The sequence below is a fragment of the Pomacea canaliculata genome, linkage group LG10 (genome assembly GCF_003073045.1).
Source record: "Pomacea canaliculata isolate SZHN2017 linkage group LG10, ASM307304v1, whole genome shotgun sequence".
Lineage (NCBI taxonomy): Eukaryota > Metazoa > Mollusca > Gastropoda > Architaenioglossa > Ampullariidae > Pomacea > Pomacea canaliculata.
This window is the reverse complement of record NC_037599.1, coordinates 8,700,065-8,726,442: the sequence shown is the minus strand read 5'-3', so window position 1 is coordinate 8,726,442 and position 26,378 is coordinate 8,700,065. Positions and strand designations below refer to the sequence as shown.

The following is a 26,378-nucleotide window of genomic DNA, read 5'->3' as shown; positions in this document are numbered from 1 at the left end:
AAAATTTAACCTAAGATTAACAAAGATACATATTAACATTTTTCAGTTTATATGTAATCATAAAAGCTGATGTGAACTTAATAATATGGAAAAAATCATTAAAATTGGGTAGGGGTGTAGCTTAGTTTCAAAACCGGAAGTAGGTGTTGAGAGCCGAGGGTTACGATGTGGATGTGTCTAAACGATGCTGTCTAAAGAGATTTAAGGAAAATGTATTTTAAAACTGATTTCTGACTGAACTTAATATAAAAGTAGTCTTTATTATGAAACTTTGTGTAGATGTGGTTTCTTGTACCAACTTTAAGTTTTCTCTTGCGTTGTTTATACAGTGCTCGCTGTGCAGCAGACGACGCAGACATTTGTCATATGACAGGCACTCCGAAACTGTGAAAACATTTATTCCCACTTGATACAAGAATATACGATGGCGGATTTTCTTGCAGAAAACAATCAGTGCGGACAGAATCTGTTACGTCTTGTTTCTCGAGGAAACGCAATAATAGCAGAACTCCTGCGACTTGCAGATTTTATTCCAACGGTGTTTCGTTTAGAGTCAAAAAGTGATCAATTAAAATATGGAGACATTCTTGCGGATTTCAGCTACTTTCAAAGCGCTGAATATTTTGATCACAGAATCGAGTCCAGGGTGGTAAGTACCATTAATGCAATTAATAAATCGATGTTAGTCCCAAGTTAATATATATTTTGTAATGTAATCATAACATTTATAATTCTTTTATTTTTACTGCATTTCTAGCATGGGTGGTTACATTTCTCCCGTGAACTCTCGAACTGTTATTTTATTATGCTCTCACACAAAACACTTAAAACAGTAATATGCATGTGCTTGAAAGCTAGAATATATATAAAGTTATACACCTAGTTGAAAGTTACTGAAGATTTTTCAGACCAGTGAAAGAAGAAAACATATTGTGTTCTGCCATAAATCTGATAGGATGTCCTCTAAAAGAATGAAGTTGTCAAAAGTTTGCTCTATATAGTATATTAATTTGAAACCATTGATAACATAGGCTTGTGTAATACAAACATTAAGATAAAGATGCTCCAGAGCAAATATATACAAGCTAAACATATCCTGTAAAATGTGGTCAAGTTGTGAATTTGCAAAGTACTGAACTAGAAACTCTCTCCCTCCCTCCTTCCACCTGTTGCATGCATGCACACACACACACAAACCACATGATCATATATATATATATCATTTTAGTCTGCCTTATTAATAAGTAAATTATATTAATATTAGTTAATATCTTAATTAGAGTGACAAAACCTCTATTAACATTTGATTCTCTTTGATTCTTCCAAGGAATACTGCATCAATTATTTACATTATTAATATTATATTTAATTTGATAGAAGTTTGTATTTTATGTTCAAAAATAAATAATAATAACAACATGGTTCTGATCCCAGGAATTACAAGATTTGGATGAAGAATTCAGAGAAAATCATATTGATATTCTGACAAGATTCTACCAAGCATTTTCAAGTGTCCACAAATATGTGACAGACCTGAACAGGTTGTCAAATAATTGTTGATGTCTGTAGTAGATGTATTAAGGGATTTGTTTACCAGTTATTTCTAGCAGACATATGGATCATCTCTGTTTTATTCTATATGATTTAATTTTTAAAATGACCCATTAAAAGTATTATTTTGGCTGTTTTATTGGTGCATGATTTTTTAAAATTTTTTTTTATAGTTGCTACATGACATTTTCTGGCAATCCTTATTTCATGTTTGACTTGGCATAATTGACACTTATAACTGTTACATTTACTCTTTTGGGTCCTCATGATCAGTATTTTTGGTGTGTATGATATGAATTTGTAATAATATGTGCATTTTAATAATAGTAGTAGTAGTTCAAAAGTAATAATATTTGTAAAAAGTAATTATGCATTAGCACTTGGAATTGTCATTCTAAATGTTTGGTGGTAATTCAGATTGAATAACCTTTACAAGTCAGATTTCAGGTATATATGATTGCTCTGTTTTATTACAGGTATTTGGAAGATTTAGAAGAAGGTGTGTACATTCAGCAGACCATGGAATCTGTGCTGCTAAATGACGATGGCAAGCAGCTGATGGTACTATCATGTTTGTTTACCAAAATTGTTATTGATGCTGACAGACCAGAATATGTTGGTAGCTTTATTTATGTACCAAGATTGCAGTTTGAATCATGCATGTTTTAATCAAAGCAATTAGCATCTTCCATTGCCATTTTGTGACTTATAGCAATGCACTTTTAAATGTAGGGTGTTATGTGGGGTTACCTGAAAGCTTAAAGGAAGTGTTATTTTTTTTTTCTTTTTCAACATATAAGTAATGATAGCTTAATTATCATTAAAAAATTCAAACTGAAACAGAAGAACATTTAATTAATTTTTTAAAAAGTATTTATAGGATATTCATATACCATACACTAAGCCTCAGATTGCTTAACTGTTTGGTACAATTTTATCATGCAGATTAGTTGGCATAGATATTTTTAGATTTTTGTGTTTATTAGCTTAGTATATCTGTATGAATATTGATATTTTATGTGGCATAATTTATATGATTTAAAAATAGTTAATCACTTCCTCTTTCCTTAACAGTGTGAAGCACTCTTTCTGTATGGTGTTATGCTGCTTGTTATTGATTCCAAAATTGAAGGAGTCATCAGAGAAAGAATTTTGGTTTCTTACTACAGATACAGGTAAATCTGAAATGTGTATTATTGTACAGTATAAGTAGAATTATGTCTTCAAACTGTAGCAAATGACATCTTGGCTTATTGTTCTATTCCTATTATAAACATGATCTATGATTACAGTGCACAGAAGGCTTCTGCTGGTGACTCCAACATTGATGATATCTGCAAGCTGCTCCGTAGCACTGGGTTTTCTTCCAACCCATCAGCAAAGCGGCCACCAAACTATCCAGAATCATACTTTGGGTAAGACTCTTTTTCATAATGATAATAATAGAAAAGGGCTTTATAGACCAGATTCCAGTGCAGTGCTAGGTTTTCAGATCTTTACAGTTTGGATTATGGAGGTAATTTCTTTTGTTTAAATTAAAAACGTCATCACTATTGCCACAATTTATTGTAGAGTGGATAGATTACTTGTGTTTTATATTATTTTATTTTCAGGAGAGTGCCTATCAATGCTGAATACATCAATATGGTAATAGGACGGTTACGTTCAGATGATATTTACAACCAGATTTCTGCCTACCCTCAGCCTGAGCATCGGTCAACAGCACTTGCTACACAGGCTTCTATGCTTTATGTCATCCTCTACTTTGAGCCAGACATCCTTATGAACCAGCAAGCCAAGATGAGAGAAATTGTAGACAAGCATTTTCCTGATAACTGGGTACTGTATAAAAAATTTTGTTAAAATAATAAAATGCAGTATTTGCATAAGAATTGAGGAATTATTCTATGATGCAACCTTGGGAGATTCCCATTACTTCTTACTGAAAGACCCAGAGTTTGAGAGTCAGTGTGACCCTACACCATCAGAATACTGTGGCTGGCACATTTTAACATTTGATGTGGCATTATCTTCATGAGATAAAACCTTATTGGTGATTTTGATGAGAAAGATTTCAAACAATCAACTTCTGTCCATCTAGCACCTCTAAATTGTATGGCAAAAATATATTTTGTAACAAAATGATGGTTTTTATCCTACAGGTCATCAGTGTGTACATGGGAATAACAGTTAACCTTGTTGATGCCTGGTCCACATACAAAGCTGCCATGACGGCTCTCAATAACACTTTGGAGCCAGGCAACATTAGAGAGCAGGTTAAAGAAAACTCCCTTATACATTGATATAGTGTTTGTGTGTGTGTGTGTGAATGTATCTAATACATTAAAGAGAGTGTGTTTGTGGTGGCAGGGGGTGTAGGGTCAGGGCTTCTGCTTACGCCAAAAATTGCGTACAGTACGCATTAAAAGTTCGGAGGACCCCTTCAATTTTCGTCAATGGGGTCCCCTTCAAATTTGGGCGAAGAACAGGGACCCCTTAAAAATCTGAAAAAGGGGTCCCTGGGACCCCAAAGAATTTAGTCTTAGCAGAAGCCCTGAGGGTGTTGAAGTTTTGGATTATGTTCATTTATTTCACTAATTTTTATGTGGCACAGTCTTCCAAGTTTTCTCGAAACCTGGAGAGGCTGAAGCCAGTGTTGGAAAAAAACCTACAAGAAGGAGTGTTGAAGGAAGACTTTGTTCTTGACTCTGTCCCCAAACTGATGAACACAATCCGGGAAGCTAATGTCACTCTCCGTTGGCTTATGTTGCACAATGCTGCCCTCAGTCCAGGTAACCACAAGCAGATTTTATTGAATGTGTTCAGGTCTATTTTTTTTTTTTTTTTTTATCATGCTTTAGACCATTACTGACATCATTGTTATTACCATCATGTTTGTCAAAATCATCATGCCCTTAATTGAAGGGATCATGGGGGCACTAATGATTACTTTTTATTATCTCCTGCAAATTTCAGACCTGTCCACTTTTTCTGTTGGATTTTGCTTCTTCTTCCTGCTAAAATTCCTGCAAGGCTCTCTTTGCAGAATCACATGATATTACATGGCCACAGCTTCTCACAGTTTCACATATTCAAAAGCCTCCGTGATCCAATTCACTTTTCCTACTGGTGTATTATGCTTATTATTAAAATGTTTATTAATCAGTCCTTTCATTTACCATATAAACTTTTATTTTGGAACATCTTTTTATTTGCCTCAACAGCAGCAGAAATGAACAAAAGAGTGAAACAAGTTCGAGACCAGGTTGTCGCTGACAGTCACTTTAATCCTCTGGCTGTCTTTGAGCTCCTTCTCAATGTTGGGCAGTTTGAGTTTAAACTGAAAGAGGTAAGATTACTGCCATTTGTTTGGTGTTTTCATGCATCTTATGGTGTGGAAACGACCATTTGCAACCTGGATCAGTTTTTCTGGGGTACCTTCTTACTACATAGAAATTTTATTGTATTGTTAACAGTTAAATGCAGTAAAATGGTAACTATAAACTAAAATAGTTTGTAGTGTGCCATCATATCTTTGACATCTTTGTTAAATTATAGAGACTCAACCCTCATGTCTGCAGATGTTTAAGCAGATGCTCGCAGAAAAACAAGACAAGTGGGAGAGCTACAAGAAAGAGGGGCGTGAGCGTATGGAAGAACTTGGGGAGGTTTTCTCTGGAACAAAACCTCTTACCCGGGTTGAGAAAAATGGTAGATTTATATCAGATTCCATCATAAATTTGTTAATGTGTCTTCATATTCATTGCCTGATTACAACATTTTTGAAATATGTTATCATTTTTCCATTCTTTCTGCTACTATTTGTATCCATAAAAATCTCCATTTATGCGCTAGAACTTCTGCTAGTCTTTTCATGAATGTTGTTTTCCCAATTTGTCATATCCACAAGTGTACCATTATATATATCTGAATGCACATTTTTATTGCGTTTGTGTGAAACAGCTTGAAAGTAACATTTTATTTGCTATTTTAATATTTCAGAAAATCTTCAGGCATGGTTCACAGAAATGGCAAAACAAATAGGGTCTCTGAATTATGATGACTCAACTTCAGCTGGCCGCAAGATTATACAGCTTATCCAAGCTTTGGAGGAGGTATTACACATATTTTATGGTATATAGTAGAGACTTGAATTAAAACATACTTTATTTTATTCCAGCTATTTCAATTTTTGGTGAAACATATTTATCTTATACTTTTTTTTTTCTCTGCAAATGCAGTAAACATAGTTTAAATTACACACCCATTTCTTTCACCTTTTTATCTATTCACCTAAATTTTAAACAACTATGTTCTCTTAGAAATGACTGTCATGTCCTTTAGTCACCCTTTGTGACTTAAGAGTTGTCACTCCATATTTCTGTGATAGGTACAAGAGTTCCACCAGCTTGAAAGTAACTTACAGGTGCGCCAGTTCCTGGCGGATACCCGTCGCTTTCTTCACCAGATGATCCGTACCATCAACATCAAAGAGGAGGTCCTCATTACAATTCAGATTGTTGGTGACCTGTCTTATGCCTGGACCTTAATGGATAGGTACCATATCATTAATTACTGTAGAGTGTAGTCGAAAATGCCTTTGATATCACCTTAATGTGTTTGCTTGTAGTGATTGATGAATAGTTGCATTCTGCATTCATATTTCATGACATTTAATTTTTGCAGTTATACTGTGTACATGCAGCAAGGCATTAAAAGTGATCCTTCTCTTGTCATCAAGCTGAGGGCTACATTTCTCAAGGTATAACTCATCTGCAAGATTTTTTTTATAGTTTATGTTCTATTGAAATAAACGAATGAAGCAGAACAGCTTATGACAAATTCTTAGCTAAAACATCAACCATTTTACTGCAGAAATGAAATATATAAAGCAGCTTTGTATTACATTTTAAAACTGTGCAGATGGCATCAGCTTTGGACCTGCCTTTGTTGAGAATCAACCAGGCTGGCAGTTCAGATCTGATTAGTGTATCCCAGTACTACTCTGGAGAACTTGTAGCATATGTCAGGAAGGTGCTTCAGGTCAGAGTTTACAATAGCAGATTCTGTTCCACACTTAAGATCTTGTTCTCAGTTTAATGCTTTTAAGATATTTTTAATATGAATAAGTAGAGCTATTCATGTATTTAAGGCGACCAGACGTTTCGGGGGCGAAAGCGGGACACATGCTGATGATGGTGTCGTCACCGTCAAAAAACGCTGAAAAAAGTGATTTTTAAAGACAACCGGGACATTTGATGGACTTGCCAGAAAGCGGGACATTGGGCGTCCCGCCCGATATTCAGGCGGGACACGAGGTCAAAAGCGGGACGTCTGGTCACCTTATATATTGAAATTATTTAGACTAGAGGAATGCAGCTTACTATATCATATAATACCCCATGCATCTTTGTTTTTTTTGTTTCTGCCTATTTTTCAGCCTCATCTGCATGGCCAGTGTAGAAGTTCCAAATAAAATATTATCTGTAGGTGTCAAGAAGTTTAATATTAACTGTAGTAATGTTTGATTGTCAATGTATTTATTGCTACTCTGTCAGCAGTTCATTTGCCTTGTTTGCTGTGTACAGTGCAGTGATTTCTATGTGTCTGTTAATCCAGTTTGTGGGTATAGACATGTTCATTTTATGTATACCCAGATCATTCCCCAGACCATGTTCAGTCTTCTGGCTAGGATCATTCAGTTGCTGACCAATCAGATCAAGGAGGTGCCAACCCGCCTGGAGAAGGATAAAATGAAGGAGTATGCTCAGCTGGATGAGAGGTACCAGGTCAGATGGTGTTTTATGTTTCTCTGGAAAATATTGTTATGCAAAATAAATGTAAAAGGGTCAAGGCAGATCCCCATTTATTTACAGGTGCCCTTTTTATAAACATTACAAACTGCTGTTTCATTCTTGACAGAATTTTGAATTTAAAAGAATATTTTTCAGCATGGTACTTCACAGTACGGTACATAAATACTCATAATCGCTATTCTACATTACACAAATTAACATCTAAGGACAAATGCAATGTGAGAAAAAGCAGTTATTTGCCTTACTCATCTTTTTAAAAAAAATCACGGGACATGCTGAATATTCCTGAAACTGTTTATTTAACTTTTAGATCTTTTATTATTGTCAGTTTCTTCTCTGCAGGTGGCCAAGCTGACTCACTCTATCTCTGTGTTCACAGAGGGTATCCTTATGATGAAGACAACTCTTGTTGGAATAATAAAGGTGATCAGCATAAGTATGGGCATTAGGTTAGAGCTGTATTGTAAGCTGCACATAAAAAAATTTTTTGTTTTTCTGTGTCTTATTAAATTTTGCTGGTTGTGTGTAAACAGCTGCAAAGTAACCAAAGAAAGGGTTTTCAGAAATGCAAATCACCAATGCAGAAGCAACAAGGCATAAGAAGAATAATGTCCACAATATCATTTACAAATTTTTACATTCAGGTGGACCCCAAACAGTTGCTAGAAGATGGCATCCGGAAAGAGCTGGTGATGCAAGTAGCCTATGCACTTCATCAGGGCCTTATGTTCAACCCGAAGTCAAAGGTAAAAGGGCATGTGCTGAAATGCCTCATGCACCCCATTGTGTCTGTTTGTGTGTAGAAATGTTAATGCTGTTTTTTCCATTCACAATGACAGTATTTAAAAGTATTTTAAAGCCTTTAAATGTGACCATCTTTGAATCTTTCAGCTGGTGGTAACCCTTTCTCACATCATTCCTTCTCTTTTCTTTCTCGTCCCCTTTCCCTTCTGCTTTGTTTTTATAGTTTGAAAACCATACTACCATATTTGTTTCTCATGTTCTTTTGCTCAAGCACACTACCAGGCAGGGAGATGCACTTCATAATTGCTTTTTCTTATTATTATAATCATTAAATATATTAAATAGGTCAGTGAGCTGTTGCCTCGACTTGATGCACTTGGTGACCAAATGGATGGGTTTCGTCGTTCGTTTGAGTACATCCAAGACTATGTCAACATTTATGGCCTAAAAATCTGGCAGGAAGAAGTGTCTCGAATTATCAATTACAACGTAGAACAGGAGTGCAACAGTTTTTTCGAACAAAGGTGAAAATAGTATTATGTCTTTTCCAGACTTCAGTTTTCAAAGATATTATATACAAAGACTCAAAGCCATAAAAAGATGACACTGAAGACCTGTTATTTGATCTGTTAACTGTTCAGTATTTCATTCTGTTTTATAAAACAACCAAGGCATATGCTATGTATAGTAGAAATAAGATATTGTCCAGACACACCGAAAACAACATTTTGTAGTTTTTCCTCAGTGTTTCAATTTGGTATTATAGACTTATTTTTTGTTGGGTTTGACAACAGGTACAAGACTGGCAGAGCATATACCAGTCAACAGCCATACCCATTCCTAAGTTCCAGCCAGTGGATGAGAGTGTCAACTTCATTGGTAGACTGGCTCGAGAGATTATCCGGATCACAGATCCCAAGTGAGCTTATTAAAAATATTAAATGGAAGAACTTTTTCCAAGTTATTCAAAAAACAGTATCATTAAACTTTACATGTTGAAGTATTGCTAAAAAAACAACAGTAAGAGTGATGATTTTTTTTTTTAATCCACATTCTGATATTAAGCCAAGCCTGTAGAAAATTTAGTCAGATAAGCACATTATGCCCAAAATATTTTGCAGAACAGCAACCTATATAGACCAGATGAAAGCATGGTATGATATGAAGACAAAACAGGAGGTTGCCAACAGACAACTGTTTGAAAAAATTCATGTAAGTCCTTTTATTACCCTAGTAACATGAGATTACTCATTCAATCTGTAAAAATCTATTCAACTCTACAATAGAATGCCTGATTGTAGACTGCCAACATTGGCAACTGTGGTTCAATTTTGCAGACAGAAACATCTCTCTATTGACACAACTCCTGTTAGAGCAAATGGTCATTGCAAGATAAGGCTCTTGGAGAAGCACAATGTCAGTCATACAGTGCTCAAAATGTTTGATTTGTTTTTAGTATACAAATGAGTGTCTAAATAAAACTTAACATCTTATAGTAATTTTTGCTATGCAGCGAGCAGTGGGCAGCTTTGGATTGTCAGGGCTGGACCGTTTGCTGTGCTTCATGATTGTCAAGGAGCTACAGAACTTCCAGCGCTTGATTAATCGGCAGGTTCTCCGTGACAAGAACTGGATGGAATATTTTGGTTCTTTGACGCGTTCATTGAACCCTCTGCAAGGCCTTGTTGGTAAGCTGGAAAGCTGGCACCTGCTGACTACCGTTTCCGCAAGTAGAACTGCTTTAGAAAATGTTGATCATAACTACATTTACATATAAAAAAAAATCATGATTTAAAGGAAGGTCTCCAGTGCAGGCAAGCTTCATATATTTATTGTAGTCAGCCTGATTTTCAAAACCTATGGGCTGTTCAGTGGTTAAGTTGTCATCAGCTGTTGTGATTGAAGTGATGCTGCCTTCACTGAAAAATGTAACTTTATCTTGCATGTGTTTGTGCAGCTCAGCCTCAGAAGTTGTATGCGCAAGCCTTGTCAAAAACAAGTCGACTTTGGTCTCAGTTCTTGGACATTATCCTTAGGGTGATCATTTTTTCTCTAATAATTTTACAAAATTTATATTTAACACCTTTTAGAAACATTGAGAGCATAGAGCATGGAGTACTTGACACAAATCATGAGAGGCAATACTGGATCTACAGACTTCATACTTACAAACTAACCAAGTGGAAATGCTAATGATCATTTCATCCTCACGACAATATCTTTGGATTTTTCAGATATTTGAGAACTTTGCTTAAACTGTCCAGTGACCAACTAGGGAAGTTGAATTCTCTCTGGTGAGTTTTTTAAAAAATGTCACCAGCCATGTTGTGATGTTGCAGGTTGGTCAGCTTCAGTTGCTGAGAAGACAAATTGCTTATGAGCTCAACACATCTTGCAAGTTTGACTCAAAGTTCCTTGCCAGTGCAATCCAAACTCTGAATAAGTTAGTATCTCTTTCTTTATCTTACTATTTCTGTATTTCTTTTTTCTTACATGATTGTGCATTTTTACAATATTATTCAACATAATTATAATCAGATTGTCAATTTCGAAACACTCAGCTAGTACAAACGTTGAATATCAGTGTGTAAACTGTATGGGTTTTGTTACTCCAAAAATCCTGCAGGCTTTACTAGGTGAAAGACAGAAAGACAATGTATGGGAAATGATCCTATTCATTAGCATTCAAGAAGCTTTAAATGGTTTTGCAGGAAATGTTTCAGAGATATCAGACACGAAATTATCATTTGCCTAGTTCGAGTTTTCTATAAAAATGTGGCATGTATGCATAGATCAGTATACTTTCTCCTGCAGTGGTTTGCTAGCAGACATACAGAGACACTATCAGGACCCGACTCTGCCCTACCCCAAGGAGGAGAACCCACTGCTATTCGAGCTAGCAGGTTATCTTGAAGCTGCAGGATTCCATAATCCACTCCTGAAGGTAAATATTTGTCCTAGTTGGCCGATTAGAATGAGGAAATTTTGATTGTATTACTTTAATGTCCAACGCATATATTTCATAGTTGTGATTTATTCTGTCCAGTATCCACACCAACAAGATTATCCTTTTTTCTTCCAGATCTACATCACAACACAGAGGCTTCCGTACTTTTCTCTGTTCAATTTTCTGCTGACTCTTTCTCAGCTGCCCAAACTTGTTTACACCCGGTCTCTTGGTGAGAATTGTTCTTTTGTAAAATTGTCACTTTAACTGAAGACTTTTAAAAGTCAATTTGCTCAAGACAGCAGTAAGAAACTATGTGTAAATCATTAAACAATATAGTGATTGCTGTACACATATATATCAATGACTGTTAGTGTTCTATGTATATGAATGTGTGTTTTTAGATACCATGACATGCAAGAAAGTGACTGACCCCATGGATGCCCCTGCACTGGTTGTTGGCATTTTCACACTGCTGAAGCAATTTCACAGTGAAAACACCAACTTTTTCCTGGCCTTCCTGTGCCAGTATGTGCGCTCTATGGTCGAAGCTTTGGGAAGGTGAGTAAGATTAAACAAAGGTTTTGCTCCATCATCTAGAAGTGCCCTACTCACCTCTGACTACTCCACTTTATAATTTTATCTTAAAGAGGAAAAAAAAAGCAGTGGATGTGCTTGTATTCATGTGAATATTTTATTAGCCCTGTTCATACAACAGATAGAAAGTGACATGACTGAACATTTATAATGGTAGTGGTGACACAAAATACAATGTTTCAATATTAACACCTGTTAACCTACAGTATAAAACATTCATTGACACACTGTCTTAAAGAGCTTTTTTTTAATGTTTATGTGATATAAGGATATATAGTTTTTCTTTTATTGTATTCTCATCAAACGGGAGATGGTATCTGTATGGAACAGATAACTCCTGTCCCATGAAAGTAGATTGCAAGGCAGAAATTAAAAGAAAATTATTTACATAATATATACAAACACAATGAACTATTAGAATATACAAATATCACTTCCTATTATATTGTCATTTTTGGCTGTTGAAGTGCAGCTCCATGTCAAAATCAGTAACTGGCAACTGTCTCAAACATGGATCTTGACAAAGTGACTCATTCTCTACTTTCAAATATAACAAAATACCTGATTGGTTGACTATTTTTAACTCCTTAAGGGAAGTTATTCATAGTAAAACCATCCTTGAAGAAGCCAACAGTTTCTTCCTTTATATATTCGTTGACATACAGCATGTTTTGTGACAGTCCCCAGTGTAGTGTTTGTGGCAGCAAGGTGTACAGAAAAAGTATGTTTTGTATGCATTCCTTGTGAAATCCTTTCCATAATTTCAGTGCCAAAACCCCAGAATCCTCTCAGGACGTGCTCAGTGTCTTAATGTTTCTGGAGGACTTCATCTTTTATGGGGGACTGCCAAGAAAGGTATGTAACATATCTTTATTGTTGATCTAAAAGTTTCTTTAATATTTCACATGTTTAAAACAGATTTTTCTCTTATGTGTATTGTGTCAAAGCTTGTAAGAGGGGAAGGGTTCATGGAAGCTACTAAAATTCATGTACAAAATTGCTAGCATAATTTTCATTAAAATATAGATCACTTATAATATCTATTATTTTTATAAAATTCTCTGACATTTTCAGATGATAGAATCCTTCTTGCCACCATATCTGCTGGATGAGTGCAGGACACAGTTTTCACAGTAATGACTGAGTACTTCTTCTGCATTCATTTCAGTGTTCCAGTTCACTTTCATTTACTGCCCTGCAGTGCTCAGTTCAATTTCAGCATTCCATAATGCGTGGGTTGAAAAGTTTTGAGTGACATGAATGTGTATTTGCCTGTATGTGTGTTTTGCAAAAGAGGAAAGAAAATAAAATCAAAATACTGACCATGTGCCTTTTCAGATTGTAGCAGAATTGACTGAAGATTAGTCCATTAAAATCTGTGTACATGTTTTAGCCATACAAGTTAATGTTTAAAGCTTTATGTTGTTAAGAGTGTTATGAATCATGAAGTAGTAAATGAATATTGAAGTGCAATATATTTTAATGTGATTTTGAAGATTGTGGCATGTATTACAAGTACAGGAAAAAAGACTACTTCAGGATAAACAGAGACAAAAACTTTTCACATGCTAGACTTCCGAGGAACACTTATATTTTATCTTTAGTTTGAAATAAATCTTTCTCTTTTCAGATGTATTAACCATACATTATTGCATCTTTCACCAACATGTATAAAATAATGTGGAAATCACTTGTATTCAAATAATGTTCAATAAATAAGGAAGTCTTTGATCACATTTGTTTATTATCATTACTTTCATATATACAAATCACACTTTCTTCACTTTACAAGGTTTTCTCTGATGCAATCAGTTTTGCAATTAAATTTTGTGGATTAAATAACAGGCACTGACAAATTATAGTCTGGATACATTGTTTTCATTTTTTTTTTTAAAAAAAGCTGCTTGATCTTCAATGGTTCATTCTTAATCTTTTTCGGTATCCATTAGAACAGTAAAGTAACACTGCTACTGCAGTGCTTAATATAAAATCTGGCAACAGCTGCAAGAAATCTAATAGGTTTATTCAGCAGTGTATTTCCCACTAGCAATTAAGTCTTGCCAAACACGTCCTGTAGGCCACTCGTAGTCATTCAATGAAGACTCTTTCATGTCCACACTGTAGCCAGCTGCCTGCACACATATACAGCATGATTAAAAAGTAGGCAAATACTTTAACACTTGGACCATTGGAACATGCAAACAGAAACCAACAGTTGTTTCATTCGTACGAATTTACCTGTGGTGGAATGTAATTTCCTTCTCTTACAACACATGGTGCTTTGAAATGTTGATGCAGATGATCTAGATATTCTGTCATTCTGCAAAAGATAAAACATAACAATAAATAATATTTCGGACACCTAGCATCTCAGTTTTAAAAAATGCCCTTTTCAGTAGTACCTCATTTCTAACCGATTTTTAACAATGTCCACTTAAAATCATCCTAATTGTTTAAAAAACTTTTCTAAAACCAGTTACCTCAGACAAAACCAAGCATGCAGATCTGCCCACCACTACCAAAGCATTTACAAAACATTGTCTATATGTACAGTTACCTGTTTTCCAAGGATCCTGACACACAGATGTAATCAAAGATTGAAAGATGCTGGACAAGTTCACACAGACCTACTCCACCAGCATGAGGACATACTGGCACTGAAAACACAGAAAATAGAGGATGTATCTTCCTGTCTGTATATTGATTCCTTTATTTTCAAACGGTGCACATTGTTAGATTAAGTCATATGTTAATGTACTCTGGCTGATAAGATGCTAAAGTACCAGTAAAAGCAGAAGTTTCTTACCTCCGAATTTGTGTGCCATAAGGATGACTGCAAGATTCTCATTTACACCTCCCAGACGGCAACTGTCAATCTGACAAAACTGCATGGCCCCAGATTTGAGGAACTGCTTGAACATGATTCTATTCTGGCACTGTTCGCCTGTTGCCACACCAATACCTAATGGATTAAGAGCCTAAAGGCACCACAGAAAAATGCATCTAATCATAATGTGTGCTACATTCATCAACTTTTTTCCCTCAATTTCAGCATTTGGGGATTATGTCAAAACATTTCTAGCACATCTTTTAAAAGATGAAAGCTTATTAAATACATGAAATCCTCACTAAAAGGATTTATAGGCAGCACTTTTTAAAAACCCTTCCTAAAAATCTTCTGGGGTGACAGTCCATATATAATCAAGCTGTTAATGTGGTCACTAGCCTACCTTAGCAATTTGCAGATGGCCTAGAATATCATCAGGGCTTGTGGGCTCCTCAATCCAGGTAATCTTGCTGTCTGCCAGTTCCTTCATCCAGTCTATTGCTTGCTGTACCTCCCACCGCTGGTTAGCATCCACTAGCTACACACATTGTTTTATTTATTATCCCCTTATGACAAATAATTCTTCACAGTCCCATATACATAACACTTCATGATTATATGGGCTTTATCTGACCACATAGCTTCTAAATTGTTTCTAATTTTGTATATCACAGAATTCTCAGTTATAATTGCTAAAAACATCCAAAGTAGTGATTAATACATTATGTACTGAATACAAAAATGTTTTTTAATCTGACCTATCATCATCAGATACGTATCTTTCTATTGTAATACTTTATGAAAAAACTGTGGTTTGATGTCATAATATGAATCATTGTCTGATGATTAAAAGTCAACATTCTCCGGGTATTATTTTATGTGTGCTGACTAGATATCTTTCTGATTTACTTACCAAAATATTGTTAGGGCCTATAAGCTTTCTAATGAGACGACACCTGCGGCGATCATCTTCAATATCTGCACCCACTTTTGCTTTAAATCTAAAAGTAGCAAAAACAATTCTCTCATTTCTGTATTTCTTCCTCTCTTAATAGCAGGTGATGGAAGACAATAAACAACACAAGCCACAGTCCAGTACTACATTCCATCTTCAGTGTAAAAGCACTCTATTCCTTTCTCTCATTTGCCGGTGGTTTATTCTTTCAGCCTGATTATTTTCACAGATTAGTTATCTCTTACCAATAGATTATGATATGCAGACCTTATGTATATATGTATACTAACTAAATCATGCTCTATTTTTGTAGGCATGTTCCAATCTTGCTTGAGTTCATTTGGGTGTAACTTTGGATGCAATCATGCTTTAGTTATAAGTATATTCTTTTCTGATTTCTGATTGAGGGGATTCATATACGTTGAAAGCATTGTATCTATCATTAATGGATGCTTTAGTTACACACTGAATAACTACAGTTCTTCATCTGTCCTTTACCTTGTGAATCCTTCTTCCAGTGCTTCTCTACAAAGCTGAAAAAAATAAATCACAGTTACAACTATTTATATAGTGAAAATATCTAGGAATTTTTCAAGTGAATTTATTTTCTGCATAAACAAAACTGTTCTTCATTACATATTTTTGTTTTGGCAGTTGAAAAGGCAATGATAATCAGAAACCGTTTCCTTACCCGTTCAATTTTTTCATCTTCATAACCTAGCCATCCACATGATGTTGTGTAGCAAGGATACCCCTTTGCTAACATTTCTGCTTCTGAAATGGGACACAAGCACATATGGGCAATTCACAAAAACATCGCATGTCTAAAGTTATATATCCGAACTATTAGCACAAGTGATTTTACACTGCATTAAAACAATAATCAAAGATATTCGTGTCTAGCCTCTACAATTTCTAGTCAAAGATTTTTGTCTGTATCGTCTTCATCATGTCGCCCATAGAAAAACATGTTACACATGTTGATTATTTAATAAGCATCACTGTGTAGTTATGCATGTCATATTTACCTCTTTCTTGTTTTCCATCCTGTGACTTTTTCAACATTTCTGAAAGACATGTCATATACTGTCAAATTTTCAAATTTATAATGTCAAATGAACATATGTTGCAATATTATGTTATACATAATATGTTATATAAAAATATTTTGCATACTTTTAAGAAAAAAATATTTACACACTTTGAAATCCTTTATATTATTATAACATGCTGTTTAGCTACTCCACTTTTAGAACAGATTAAGGTTTTAAAGTTAAAAAAATAGATGAGAAAGTAAAAGAAGATATTTGATTAGAGAAATTTTGTGGTCAATGTTTTACCTATAGCTTCCTCAGGAGTGAGAACATCATGCCTGAAAAATTGACATAAAATAGAACATTTCAAAATCATGCTTCAGAAATAAAGCCGTGTTTTGAAATGATAGGGAATCTGTGCATGTGTCCAAGGGAGATTCCACACACTTGCAGCTGCCCCTACATTAACTTCACTCTCACCTGTGTAGCATGCACACCCATCGTTCATCCTTATACATAGCTTATGTGATGTGCAAACTATTTTGTGCTTTCATCTTGCTTCGTTGTTTCATTGTATTAAAAAAAAAAAGGTTTTTTTTCCTATCAAACCAACTCACATGTAACGAAAGTCTATTGTTGACACCAGCTTCTCTGGTTCCTGTTCAAATGAAAAAGAAAAGTTTTTGATTCCAGCATGAAAGCTTAATATTTTTATTATGAGATGCTAGATTTATCATTGTCACTGGGAAAATGCATTGATAATGTTTTCTTTTTTCCAGCAGATTAAAATGAAGTTGGTTATTATTCTAAAATTGAGTTACTTTTTTTAGTGTAGTAATTTTTTACTATAATTTACTAAATCTTGCATTATTTATCTGACCTTCCTTTATTTGTCTGCTCAGGTTGTAACTAACTTACCATATCAGCTAATAATTTCCACAGTGGCTGAAACATAAAGAGAACATGTCCTTTAAAGATGCACTTTTGTGTATAGGATCTTTGAGCTATTTGCTTTGTTTTTAATTATTACATTTAATTATTAGTAATTATTACAGATAAAATGTAACAAAATTACCAACAGAAAGCAAATATTGTAGTACTGAAGAATCTATATTCTGATCCATCCAAATGGTCTGTCTTACCTTCCCTTCAATTTTGGCCCACAAATCCCACAGTGCATTAACGACAGCTGCCACTGCCAAATGCATCACACCTTTCTCTGGACCCAGCTGGAAATAGGAGATAAATTTCATACAAATCAAATGTACAATATTTACCACTTCCTTAATCACATAAATTTAGTCAATTTTTTTTAACGTATGTTGGGGGAGTGGTGGTAGAAAAGGAGGGTAGGGGAGAGGATTGATGTTTTATGCGGAACCAGCAACTACTGCTATATCACAGCAAGGCAGCCAACCCGGTAAACAGATAAAAGGTAAAGGTCATCCCCTAACCTTTTCAGGTCATTGGTGGTGGGGGTGAGGTGTTAAAGACCTGACTTTTCTCAGGGCCAGCTTTTCACTTGAGACCGGTGCCAATCTCCTCTCCCTTGGGGCCTTTAAGGCAGTGGTTCTCAAAGTGTGGTCCGCGGACCACTAGTGTTCTGCGTGCGATGGTCAGGTGGTCCGTGGCTGACAGTCGTCATATGTCAGCAAAGTGATGTTTAAAGTGATGCTTTCCTCGCATTAACATTTTAATTACAAATAACGAGGTACGCAGTTTTATGTAAACTTATTACTATACTACTGTCACAAAAGGACATTAAATTAGTTTTTAATAATAACGAAACAAATAAGGCAATTTAAATTTGAAATTCATAGTACAGAGTTATTTTTAGCCTTGGTGGTCTGCCATATTTTTTACTTAAGTAAAAAGGTCCGCAGTCCGAAATACTTTGAGAACCACTGCTCTAAGGAGTCAGGTACCCATTGCCACCAGCTGGGTCAACTGGGGGAAGTTTGCTGCACTAATCGGGCATTGAACCAGCACGATCTCAGTTCGGATGCCAGTGCTCTGACCTCTAGGCTATCCACTTCCCTGTAAAGAGATGCCACATGCAGAGAAAGAAAAGCATGCCTGAGACGAGACCTGAACCCAGGACAGTAAACCATTGATGTATTGGTGAAGGCGCTAACCTTCACGCCACTGGACCACCCAAGTCATGATAGGAAAATGGTGGCAGAAATCATACAGTACAAAGAGCAGAAAGTCAGCAAAGAGTTTAAAGAGTAAATGTACTGAAAGTATATCCAAAAGTTAAGAAAAAATGCACAGCTTATTTGCTTACCCATCTCATCTGGTCTTCACTGGTCAAAGTTTGCCAGAATTTCCCAAAATCGCTGTAGATCTCATTCACTTTCTGGCCTACCACCATCTTGCTAAGAACCCTCACTGCATGACACACTGCAGAAAGAACAATTTCTTAGCAATCGTTTCTGCATACAAAGAATGTGTTATAATGGATACTGTTTCTTTATTATTTATTTTTAATTTTTGCATGTCTTCACTATGTTTATTTCAAGAACATGAAAATCTTTTACAGCATACCTATTTCATTGCCTTTGCCCACAGTAAAGGTTATACCATGGCCTTCAACACCCACCACATCTGTAGTAAGCACAACGTAGGGACATGAATAGTCTGGTGCCTTGTTCTGTTGATAATTTTAAAATATGCAGAATCATTTGTAGGCTTTTTGCCATGCTTGATTTTTTTTCTTAAAAAAAAGGTAAATAATGATCCAATAAGTTTGTTTTACACATATTCTTCTTCGCTTTCGATTTCCATCACTAGGCATAGTCATCAAGCTACAAGCTCACCCTGTCCCATTAAAAAAAAATTACATGATTGAATGAAGCAATAATGTCATTAAAAAAAAAAGACTGACACTTTAGTATAGCAGTTAATACATGCAGTTAAGTACCTATACTGCTTAGTCCACTAACAAGGTATAAACTTTTGTGCTTCTGTATCCTACAGCAAAGTGCTATAGTTCAAAATTTCAGACTTACGAGCAACATCAGACTTTGGATATGGGACGGTTTTCCGACTGATTACTTTTACTGTGTTTTAGATAACAAGACATTTTCTTTGACTAGCGCAAGGTAAGCGGAAAAAAGGTTTAGATGGCCGAGGGAGGAGTGTACAAAGCATGCATATCTCCAAGGTGAAAGTTCAGTGAGGGATCTCAGTCTCATGGTCTCCAATCAAACTATAATGAAAAAATAATACCATGGCATCCGATCCGTCCCTCTCTAGCGAGGTGGGAAAGCGAATATCCCGCACACTGCAGGCTGTGATCACCGTGGGCGCCATGCTGCACACAGCTGCTGTAGGACTACAAGAGGTTAGAACGGGGATGAGAGAGGATAGCAGTTCCAAATGGTCATCGCTCGCGTTATCTAACTACGAACGCCCCACGGCGGAAACCGTCACATAGGTCACACAGGTCAAGGCTGGGTACGTGCGCGTGACGGTGTGATGTTTATCAATGCGGAACAATAAGGGTTCAGTTTGATAAATATTTTCGTAGCCCCTGTCGTTCTACTCCACCTCGACCCTAAACCCCTCGACCTCTAACCTCCCCCCTCTCCAAAAAAAAACAACATTTAAAGTTATGAGTTATAGTTTGTTATGACAAATTTCGCCTTCAGTAGAAGAGAATGCATGATCGAAGGATCGAGAACCATAACGAGCACGTGTTGGCGGGACAATAAACAATAAGCATCTGTTGCTCAATTAAGGTATTTACGTGTTTAATTGCGATGACGACTGTGCCCTCTAATGTCGCGGTTCTCAACCGGTGGTACGCGTACCCCTAGGGCCTAGGGGTACGGATCGAAGGGTTATATGCAGGGGTACCCCTATGCGCATCGAAATCTCGGCTTATATCGGCCCGATATAGGTTACCTATATTGACGGGCGAGAGTACTCTTACCAACCAAGGGCCATAACCCCTAATAATGGCACGTGACTTTTAGCCAATGGTGTACTAGGTGATCGGAACTGCGCGCCATTTGCAAAGTTTTGTTCTACACTTTTCGCAACAGGAATTATAATTAAGCTTCTTCCGCCGTCAATTCCAATACTGATACATGTGTTGGAGTCTTCAATAACAGTATGTATAATTTATATACTCTAAATTAGCATAGTTATTGAGATTTTAGTTCCAAGTTCAGTGCAGAATATTACGCTAAGAAAAGAAAGATTAGAGTACACATTTACGCAATAAATGCACAAGTTTTCCAGAGAGAAGTAGAAATCAGGCCAACAGTTCTGAAAGCTTGCAATTTGATAATTCTTTAGCCGTTAGCGATGCAGAGAATTCGGAGCTGTCAGAATTTCCTCAAATAATTGCGATTACGAAAGTGTAGGTCACGAACTTTACCATTCGAAAGCAACAGAATTTCGACAGTTCCTTCTGTTTACTGGTATAGTAGCGTTAAAAGTATCGATTCGGACAAATTAACTTTAATGGCATTTTCTCTACAACAAATGGTAATGACTGTATGATGGTCAATAATTTATTTTACTGTTATTCTAGATAGCTGGCTGCTGGCATTTAAAGATGAAAGTGGTCACAGGATGTGCAACTGGCCATCACAATCTGTTGAACCAGATGCAAGCTTCATTAATTAGAGCTATAAAGCCAGATTCCTCATGTTCTATGCTTCCAGTTCTCCTGCACAAGTCATTAAGTAAGTGCAATTTATTTTTTGATTCCTAATATTCATAATTAATTCTTGTGCAGAAGAAAATTTATGAACTGTTTGAACACTATAACATGTCATTACGGCACAAACAGTGTAACTTTGGTTGTGATTTTGCCCTATAAGAGTGAAAGGGACTAAAGTACGTGATTATATTAAAGGGAAATTTATGCTGTGCTTTTGGTCTTGATTTGTGACATCTAATTAGCACCTTTGCCTTCACGCCTCCAGCGCCCTTGTCTGGTGTTCATCCTGCCAGCACAGGGACCCCAACCCCTTGGAAGGTAATTTGAAGTCATTTTGTTCATAATCATTTTAACATTTTGTTTGTTCTTACCCTCGGCCAAGACTTTTGAACAGTGTTTTTGTGAAATATAACTAGAAGTGCAAAATCCCAGGCTTCTTTTGCCATAGTGAAAAAAATTGAAATAAATAAGGATCACTATTTTACATGTTTTCTGCTATTGCATTTGTTGGTTCCAGGTAAACAAGATAAACTACAGAAAGCTGTACAGCATATACTGTCTCTTCTGGAAGAGATGAAAACTGACGTGAAAGACGTGAAAAATAGGCTTGCGCAGATGGAGTGCCAAACCCAAGAAAAGGAGCTGACATCTGACACAAGGGTTACAGTTTCCCTTAAAATCTTCAGAGGTGTAGAATGTCTCAAGTTGGATTTAAAGACAGATCCAGGAAAACGTGCACGCTTGGTATGTACTCTATTCTGATTTGTTAGGAGTCAACAGGGTTCCCAGGTCCTTGCAAGGTCCTTTTAAGTCCTTTTATATTGAATTTTCGCCAAAAGGCCTTTTAAGTCCTTTTATTTGCCATGCGGTCCTTTCAAATTCTCACACAGGTCCTTACATTTTCTCTGTGACCCTTTTAAGTCCTTTTATCGATAAAATATTACCACAAATTTATTTCCGGAGTCGACTTTGGAGCAAAATACCGACGATTTTTCGCCGCATTGCTATTTTAATCACATGACTACCCAGTCTCGCTCGCGGCGGGAACGTCCGTTTCGGCCTTTCGCGAGTTCACTCTCGTCGTGTCGACCACATTTCTTTGTCTGCTTAACAATTTGAAAGATGCCGGGGAAGTGCTCTTTTCAGGAGAAGTGGCTAAAGGAAGACAAGTATAAAGATTGGTTAATAAAAGACTCGAGCAATAAACATTTGGCACAATGTGCTGCCTGCAAAATATCTCTGAATCTTTCATCAATGGCGAAAGTGTTCTGAAACAGCACATGGTTACCGAAAGACACCAAAGGCAAATAAAAGTATTTCTGAAAGATGCGCGCTTTTGTGTAACTGATTACTTTCGTCATCGAGAACATCCACAGCCCGCTCAAAATCAGACGGCACCGACCAGCTCTGCAAGTGTGTCCAGTAAGTTGACAATTATAGTGGATAGTTGGTTTTATGATGCCCTTGCTGGAAAAGCAGAGTTTCAGGTGTTGTGGTCTGTTGTCAGACAGTTACTCCTACTTTCTCATGGTCAAGCTACAGTGGAAAGAGGATTTTCATTCAACAAAGAAACAGTAGCTGACAATCTTAGCCAGACTGCACTAAAAGCACGCAGAGTAATTCTTGATCATATTCACAGTGTGGGAGGGGTGGAAAATGTTGAGATCTCCAAACCACTGATAATATCCGCTTCTAGTGCCTATGGCAGGTATGAACGTTACCTCTCTGAGCAGAAGCAGCAGAAGGAAACAGAAGAAAAGCAGGTCCACAGAAAGAGATTAGGAGATGAGCTGGTAATACAAAAAGGCTAAAGACCACCAGTGCCGAAGAACGACACATGCTGGAACTGGCTGACAGACATAGTTTCCAGGCTGAAGAGCAAAAAAGTTTTTCACTTATTGAAAGATCTAACAACATGCGTTTGTTAGCCAAAGACAAGAAGAAGGAGATAACAAAGATTCAGTCAGACATTGATAGATTACAGGAAGAAATTAAAAGGTGTTGAATTGTGACATTCAGAATTAATGTTTATTTCAGTTTTAAATAAGCCTGTACTTTTCTGTACATGTATGCTATGGAACATGTTAAAAAAAACCAGAACTATTTAGAGGAAATTAGGTTATGTAAAGAAATTGTATTGTTTAGTATTGGTAAAGCTGTAGGGGTGACAAAGAATTGAATTTCATCAATGAAACTTTTGCTTATAGTAGATGGATTGCTTTGTCATTTTGTAATCTTAATCTTATATGTATTAGTATATCATGCTGTTTATGTAAAAGCATGTTTGCATGTGTTACATGTATGTATAATAAGAATGCTTAAATAATATCTCAAGGTTAACAAAAATAAATGGGCTGTAATGCTTGACAGTTTCGACTCATTCCATCTTTGGTTTAGCATTACTGATTAGGATCACACTCTTTTCATTCCTCATCTGATCCTCCAAGCCTTGGCATTCCTTGTAGTCACAAGAAAATGTTTGGTCTACACATCTGTACAACACTAGTTGTCCTTCCGTATTCTCAAAAAACACTCTTTTTTCAAAAGGTCTTTAGAAACTTACTCTTTCTTGAACTTTGATCTTCTAGTACTACTGTGCATAGCTCTATTTCTCTCTCTCTTCCCGTTAGAGTGTGTGTGCGAGAGAGAGACATGAACTGACTTTTGTATTACACCAAAGAATGGCTTTCAGGTTTTGTAATTATTATTACTTAGATTTCTAGAAAACTTTGAACATTAACGGTGTATGTTATCAGCGCGCTAAGGAGACTTTTTAAGTTATCTAATCTAAATATGGCAGACAGGCATCAAAATTAACTCTTTGATTATTTATTACTAGAAATACATGTATTTGAGAACATAGAGAAGACCACAGATTCATAAATAAATAATACATCTTTCCGACCACACGAGAAAAACTTAAGCATTGATGACTGTCACTTAGGTCCTTACGAATGCATGAAAGGTCCTTTTAAGGTCCTTTTTTGGCACCATCCCTGATCCCTGGGAACCCTGAGTCAAGTGTCTGTGTGCTATTCCCTTTAAAGGTTTTCATAGCATTATATTGTATAATGTCTGCAGTACTAAAAAGTAACAAAAGCATTTTTATGGTGGCATGAATTACAGCTGATAATAAATTTTCTGTAACCACTTTAGCTTGGTTACGAAGAAAAATATGAAACTTCCTTAATGGTTTTCATCCATATTTTGGTCTTAGAATACGAAGAAAAATGAAACTTCCTTAATGGTTTTCATCCATATTTTGGTCTTATAATACTAGTTCTCATAACATGTATCATGATACTGACCACAGCAAGTTTTATTATAAAAAAGGATGTTTGTTTATTTTTGTCTGTTTCCAGGAATGCTATTTGGCGATGAGGGGAGGCTTTAGCTTAAAGCTCGTAGTCAGGGGTATACTGTCTGTGCTATTTTCAACAGAATTAGCCCGGTGTTACAACTATAATGGCCTGAAGGGAAAGAAGGGACTGAAGAACCACCCCTTTATTTTAAGAACAGTTCAGGGTAAGGATTTAAATATTTGACTTTGTGTTTTCATGAGTCATTGAGAAAAAATATTTCAGTGTGGTTGAATTACATTGCAAATTTTAAAATATGTACACATGTTTATGCAATGTCTGGTCCTTTTAATCAGCTGGTTAATACTGTGTAGAAAGGGATTATGATGACAGTTTATGGATAGAGTTCTCCTGCCTATAGAAATTCTAACTGAAATTCAAATGCAGCTCCACTTGTTTCTGTTTATAACGCTTTAAAATTTTTATGCCACTTTACATATCTTTATAATTTGCTTATTCTGATTGGTGTCCAGTCACTTAATCCCCAGACATTTAATCCCCGACGCTTTTACAATTAAAATAGTTTAACTAATGTTGTAGATGTTCAAATGATGTTGAAGTTAATAGTATAATTTGAATATTATTAATGTATTTCAATATTTATTTTAATTGTAAAACTATTGTGATGTTTATATGAAGATAATTATTTGAATTTCAATTAAATTTTTTGCCGGCTTCATAATTTTTATAGTTAAAATTTCATTTTAAGGATGAAGCGTCGGGGATTAAGTGTCTGGGGATTAAGTGACTGGGAACCTTCTGATTTGTTAGAAGGAGGAGTCAAGTGTATTTTTGCTATTCCCTTTAAATGTTTTCATAGCATTTTATTGTATAGAACAAATGACATGTCTGCAGTACTAAAAAGAAACAAAGGCATAGTTATGCTGGCATGAATTACAGCTGATAATAAATTTTCTGTAAGCACTTTAGCTTGGTTACAAAGATAAATATGAAACTTCCTTAATGGTTTTCATCCATATTTTGGTCTTATAATACTAGTTCTCATAACACATATCATGATACTGCCCACAGCAAGTTTTATTGTAAAAAATGATGTATGTTTATTATTGTCTGTTTCCAGGAATGCTATTTGGCAATGCGTGGGGGATTCACTTTAAAGCATATCGTCAGGGACAAACGGTCTCTGCTATTTTCAAATAAATTAGCCAGGTCTTACAACTTCCATGGTCTGAAGGGAAAGAAGGGACTCACGAACCACCCCTTTCTTTTACAAACAGTTCAGGGTAAGGATTTAAATATTTGACTCTGTGTTTTCATGAGTCATTGAGAAAAAATATTTCATTTGTCTGTAAAAGTCAATATGTTTATGCAATGTCTAGTCCTTTAATCAGCTGGTTAATTTTTGTGTAGAAATGAATTAAGATGACAGTTGATAGACATCTTTACAGTTCCCATGTACTGGGATTGTTTTTGAAATCAGTATTTCCAGAGTTCTCCTGCCTATAGAAATTCTACCTGAAATTCAAATGCAGTTCCACTTGTAGTTCCTTTCTGTTTATAGCACTTAAAATTTTTGTGCCACTTTACATATCTATATAATTTGCTTGTACCTTTCTTTATTTCACCTTATGTTCTGGATATTAGGGTCAGTGACCTACAATTAAGTGATTATTTTTACGCAGAGTTCATATTATATTTGTTCTATTTTTAGATGCTGCACGAAAAACTTGCCCTCAAGCTACTGAAGCAGAACTGCAGACGCAGATCTCTAGCTGGTTAGCTGGTGCTAGGGATTGAGAGAATGGCAGAAGGGAAAGGGCACCTGAGCACAGACTGTTAAAGTCAGTAAATAGTTCTGGGGTGGGAACGAATTGGAGGACAAGTAAAGCTGTACAATTTTGCATATTTAAAA

General features: G+C 35.9%; 3 protein-coding genes across 6 annotated transcripts; 2 read left to right on the top strand and 1 right to left on the bottom strand.

Annotated features, from left to right (window-relative positions):
* The first annotated feature begins 130 nt into the window (after window positions 1-130).
* On the top strand, window positions 131-13,386 carry LOC112573210 (WASH complex subunit 5-like). Its single transcript, XM_025253359.1, is given in 28 exon segments — window positions 131-649; window positions 1,435-1,541; window positions 2,028-2,112; window positions 2,626-2,726; window positions 2,844-2,966; window positions 3,165-3,390; window positions 3,714-3,827; window positions 4,166-4,343; window positions 4,776-4,900; window positions 5,133-5,262; window positions 5,554-5,666; window positions 5,942-6,108; window positions 6,238-6,313; window positions 6,475-6,594; window positions 7,209-7,340; window positions 7,710-7,790; window positions 8,012-8,113; window positions 8,457-8,651; window positions 8,906-9,030; window positions 9,233-9,323; window positions 9,625-9,799; window positions 10,069-10,148; window positions 10,451-10,554; window positions 10,926-11,055; window positions 11,194-11,290; window positions 11,463-11,619; window positions 12,423-12,510; window positions 12,730-13,386. Coding segments are annotated over 28 exon segments (3,510 nt in total). The 5' UTR covers window positions 131-424; the 3' UTR covers window positions 12,793-13,386.
* On the bottom strand, window positions 13,382-20,361 carry LOC112573207 (mitochondrial enolase superfamily member 1-like). 3 transcript variants are annotated; one of them, XM_025253356.1, is made up of 16 exons: window positions 20,223-20,361; window positions 19,019-19,124; window positions 18,759-18,874; window positions 17,614-17,700; window positions 17,390-17,416; window positions 17,089-17,129; window positions 16,778-16,809; window positions 16,466-16,504; window positions 16,129-16,211; window positions 15,936-15,970; window positions 15,396-15,483; window positions 14,886-15,020; window positions 14,462-14,633; window positions 14,213-14,312; window positions 13,894-13,975; window positions 13,382-13,787 (listed from the first exon to the last, which is right to left on the bottom strand). In XM_025253356.1, exons 3-16 carry the CDS (start codon window positions 18,843-18,845, stop codon window positions 13,677-13,679), a joined length of 1,119 nt encoding a protein of 372 aa, XP_025109141.1. In that variant the 5' UTR covers window positions 18,846-18,874; window positions 19,019-19,124; window positions 20,223-20,361; the 3' UTR covers window positions 13,382-13,676. The 3 variants fall into 3 exon arrangements, with proteins under 3 accessions (XP_025109141.1, XP_025109139.1, XP_025109140.1); XM_025253354.1 differs by lacking the exon at window positions 20,223-20,361 and adding an exon at window positions 19,703-20,104; XM_025253355.1 differs by lacking the exon at window positions 20,223-20,361 and adding an exon at window positions 19,483-19,640.
* Window positions 20,362-21,118: 757 nt separating this feature from the next.
* LOC112573209 lies at window positions 21,119-26,325 on the top strand. Of its 2 annotated transcripts, none has more exons than XM_025253358.1 (5): window positions 21,119-21,168; window positions 21,664-21,890; window positions 24,509-24,671; window positions 25,587-25,749; window positions 26,178-26,325. In XM_025253358.1, the coding sequence occupies exons 1-4, from the start codon at window positions 21,138-21,140 to the stop codon at window positions 25,664-25,666; spliced, it is 501 nt and encodes a 166-aa protein (XP_025109143.1). In that variant the 5' UTR covers window positions 21,119-21,137; the 3' UTR covers window positions 25,667-25,749; window positions 26,178-26,325. The 2 variants fall into 2 exon arrangements, 1 of the variants encoding a protein (XP_025109143.1); XR_003101184.1 differs by lacking the exon at window positions 21,119-21,168 and adding an exon at window positions 21,447-21,464.
* The last annotated feature ends 53 nt before the right edge of the window (window positions 26,326-26,378 follow it).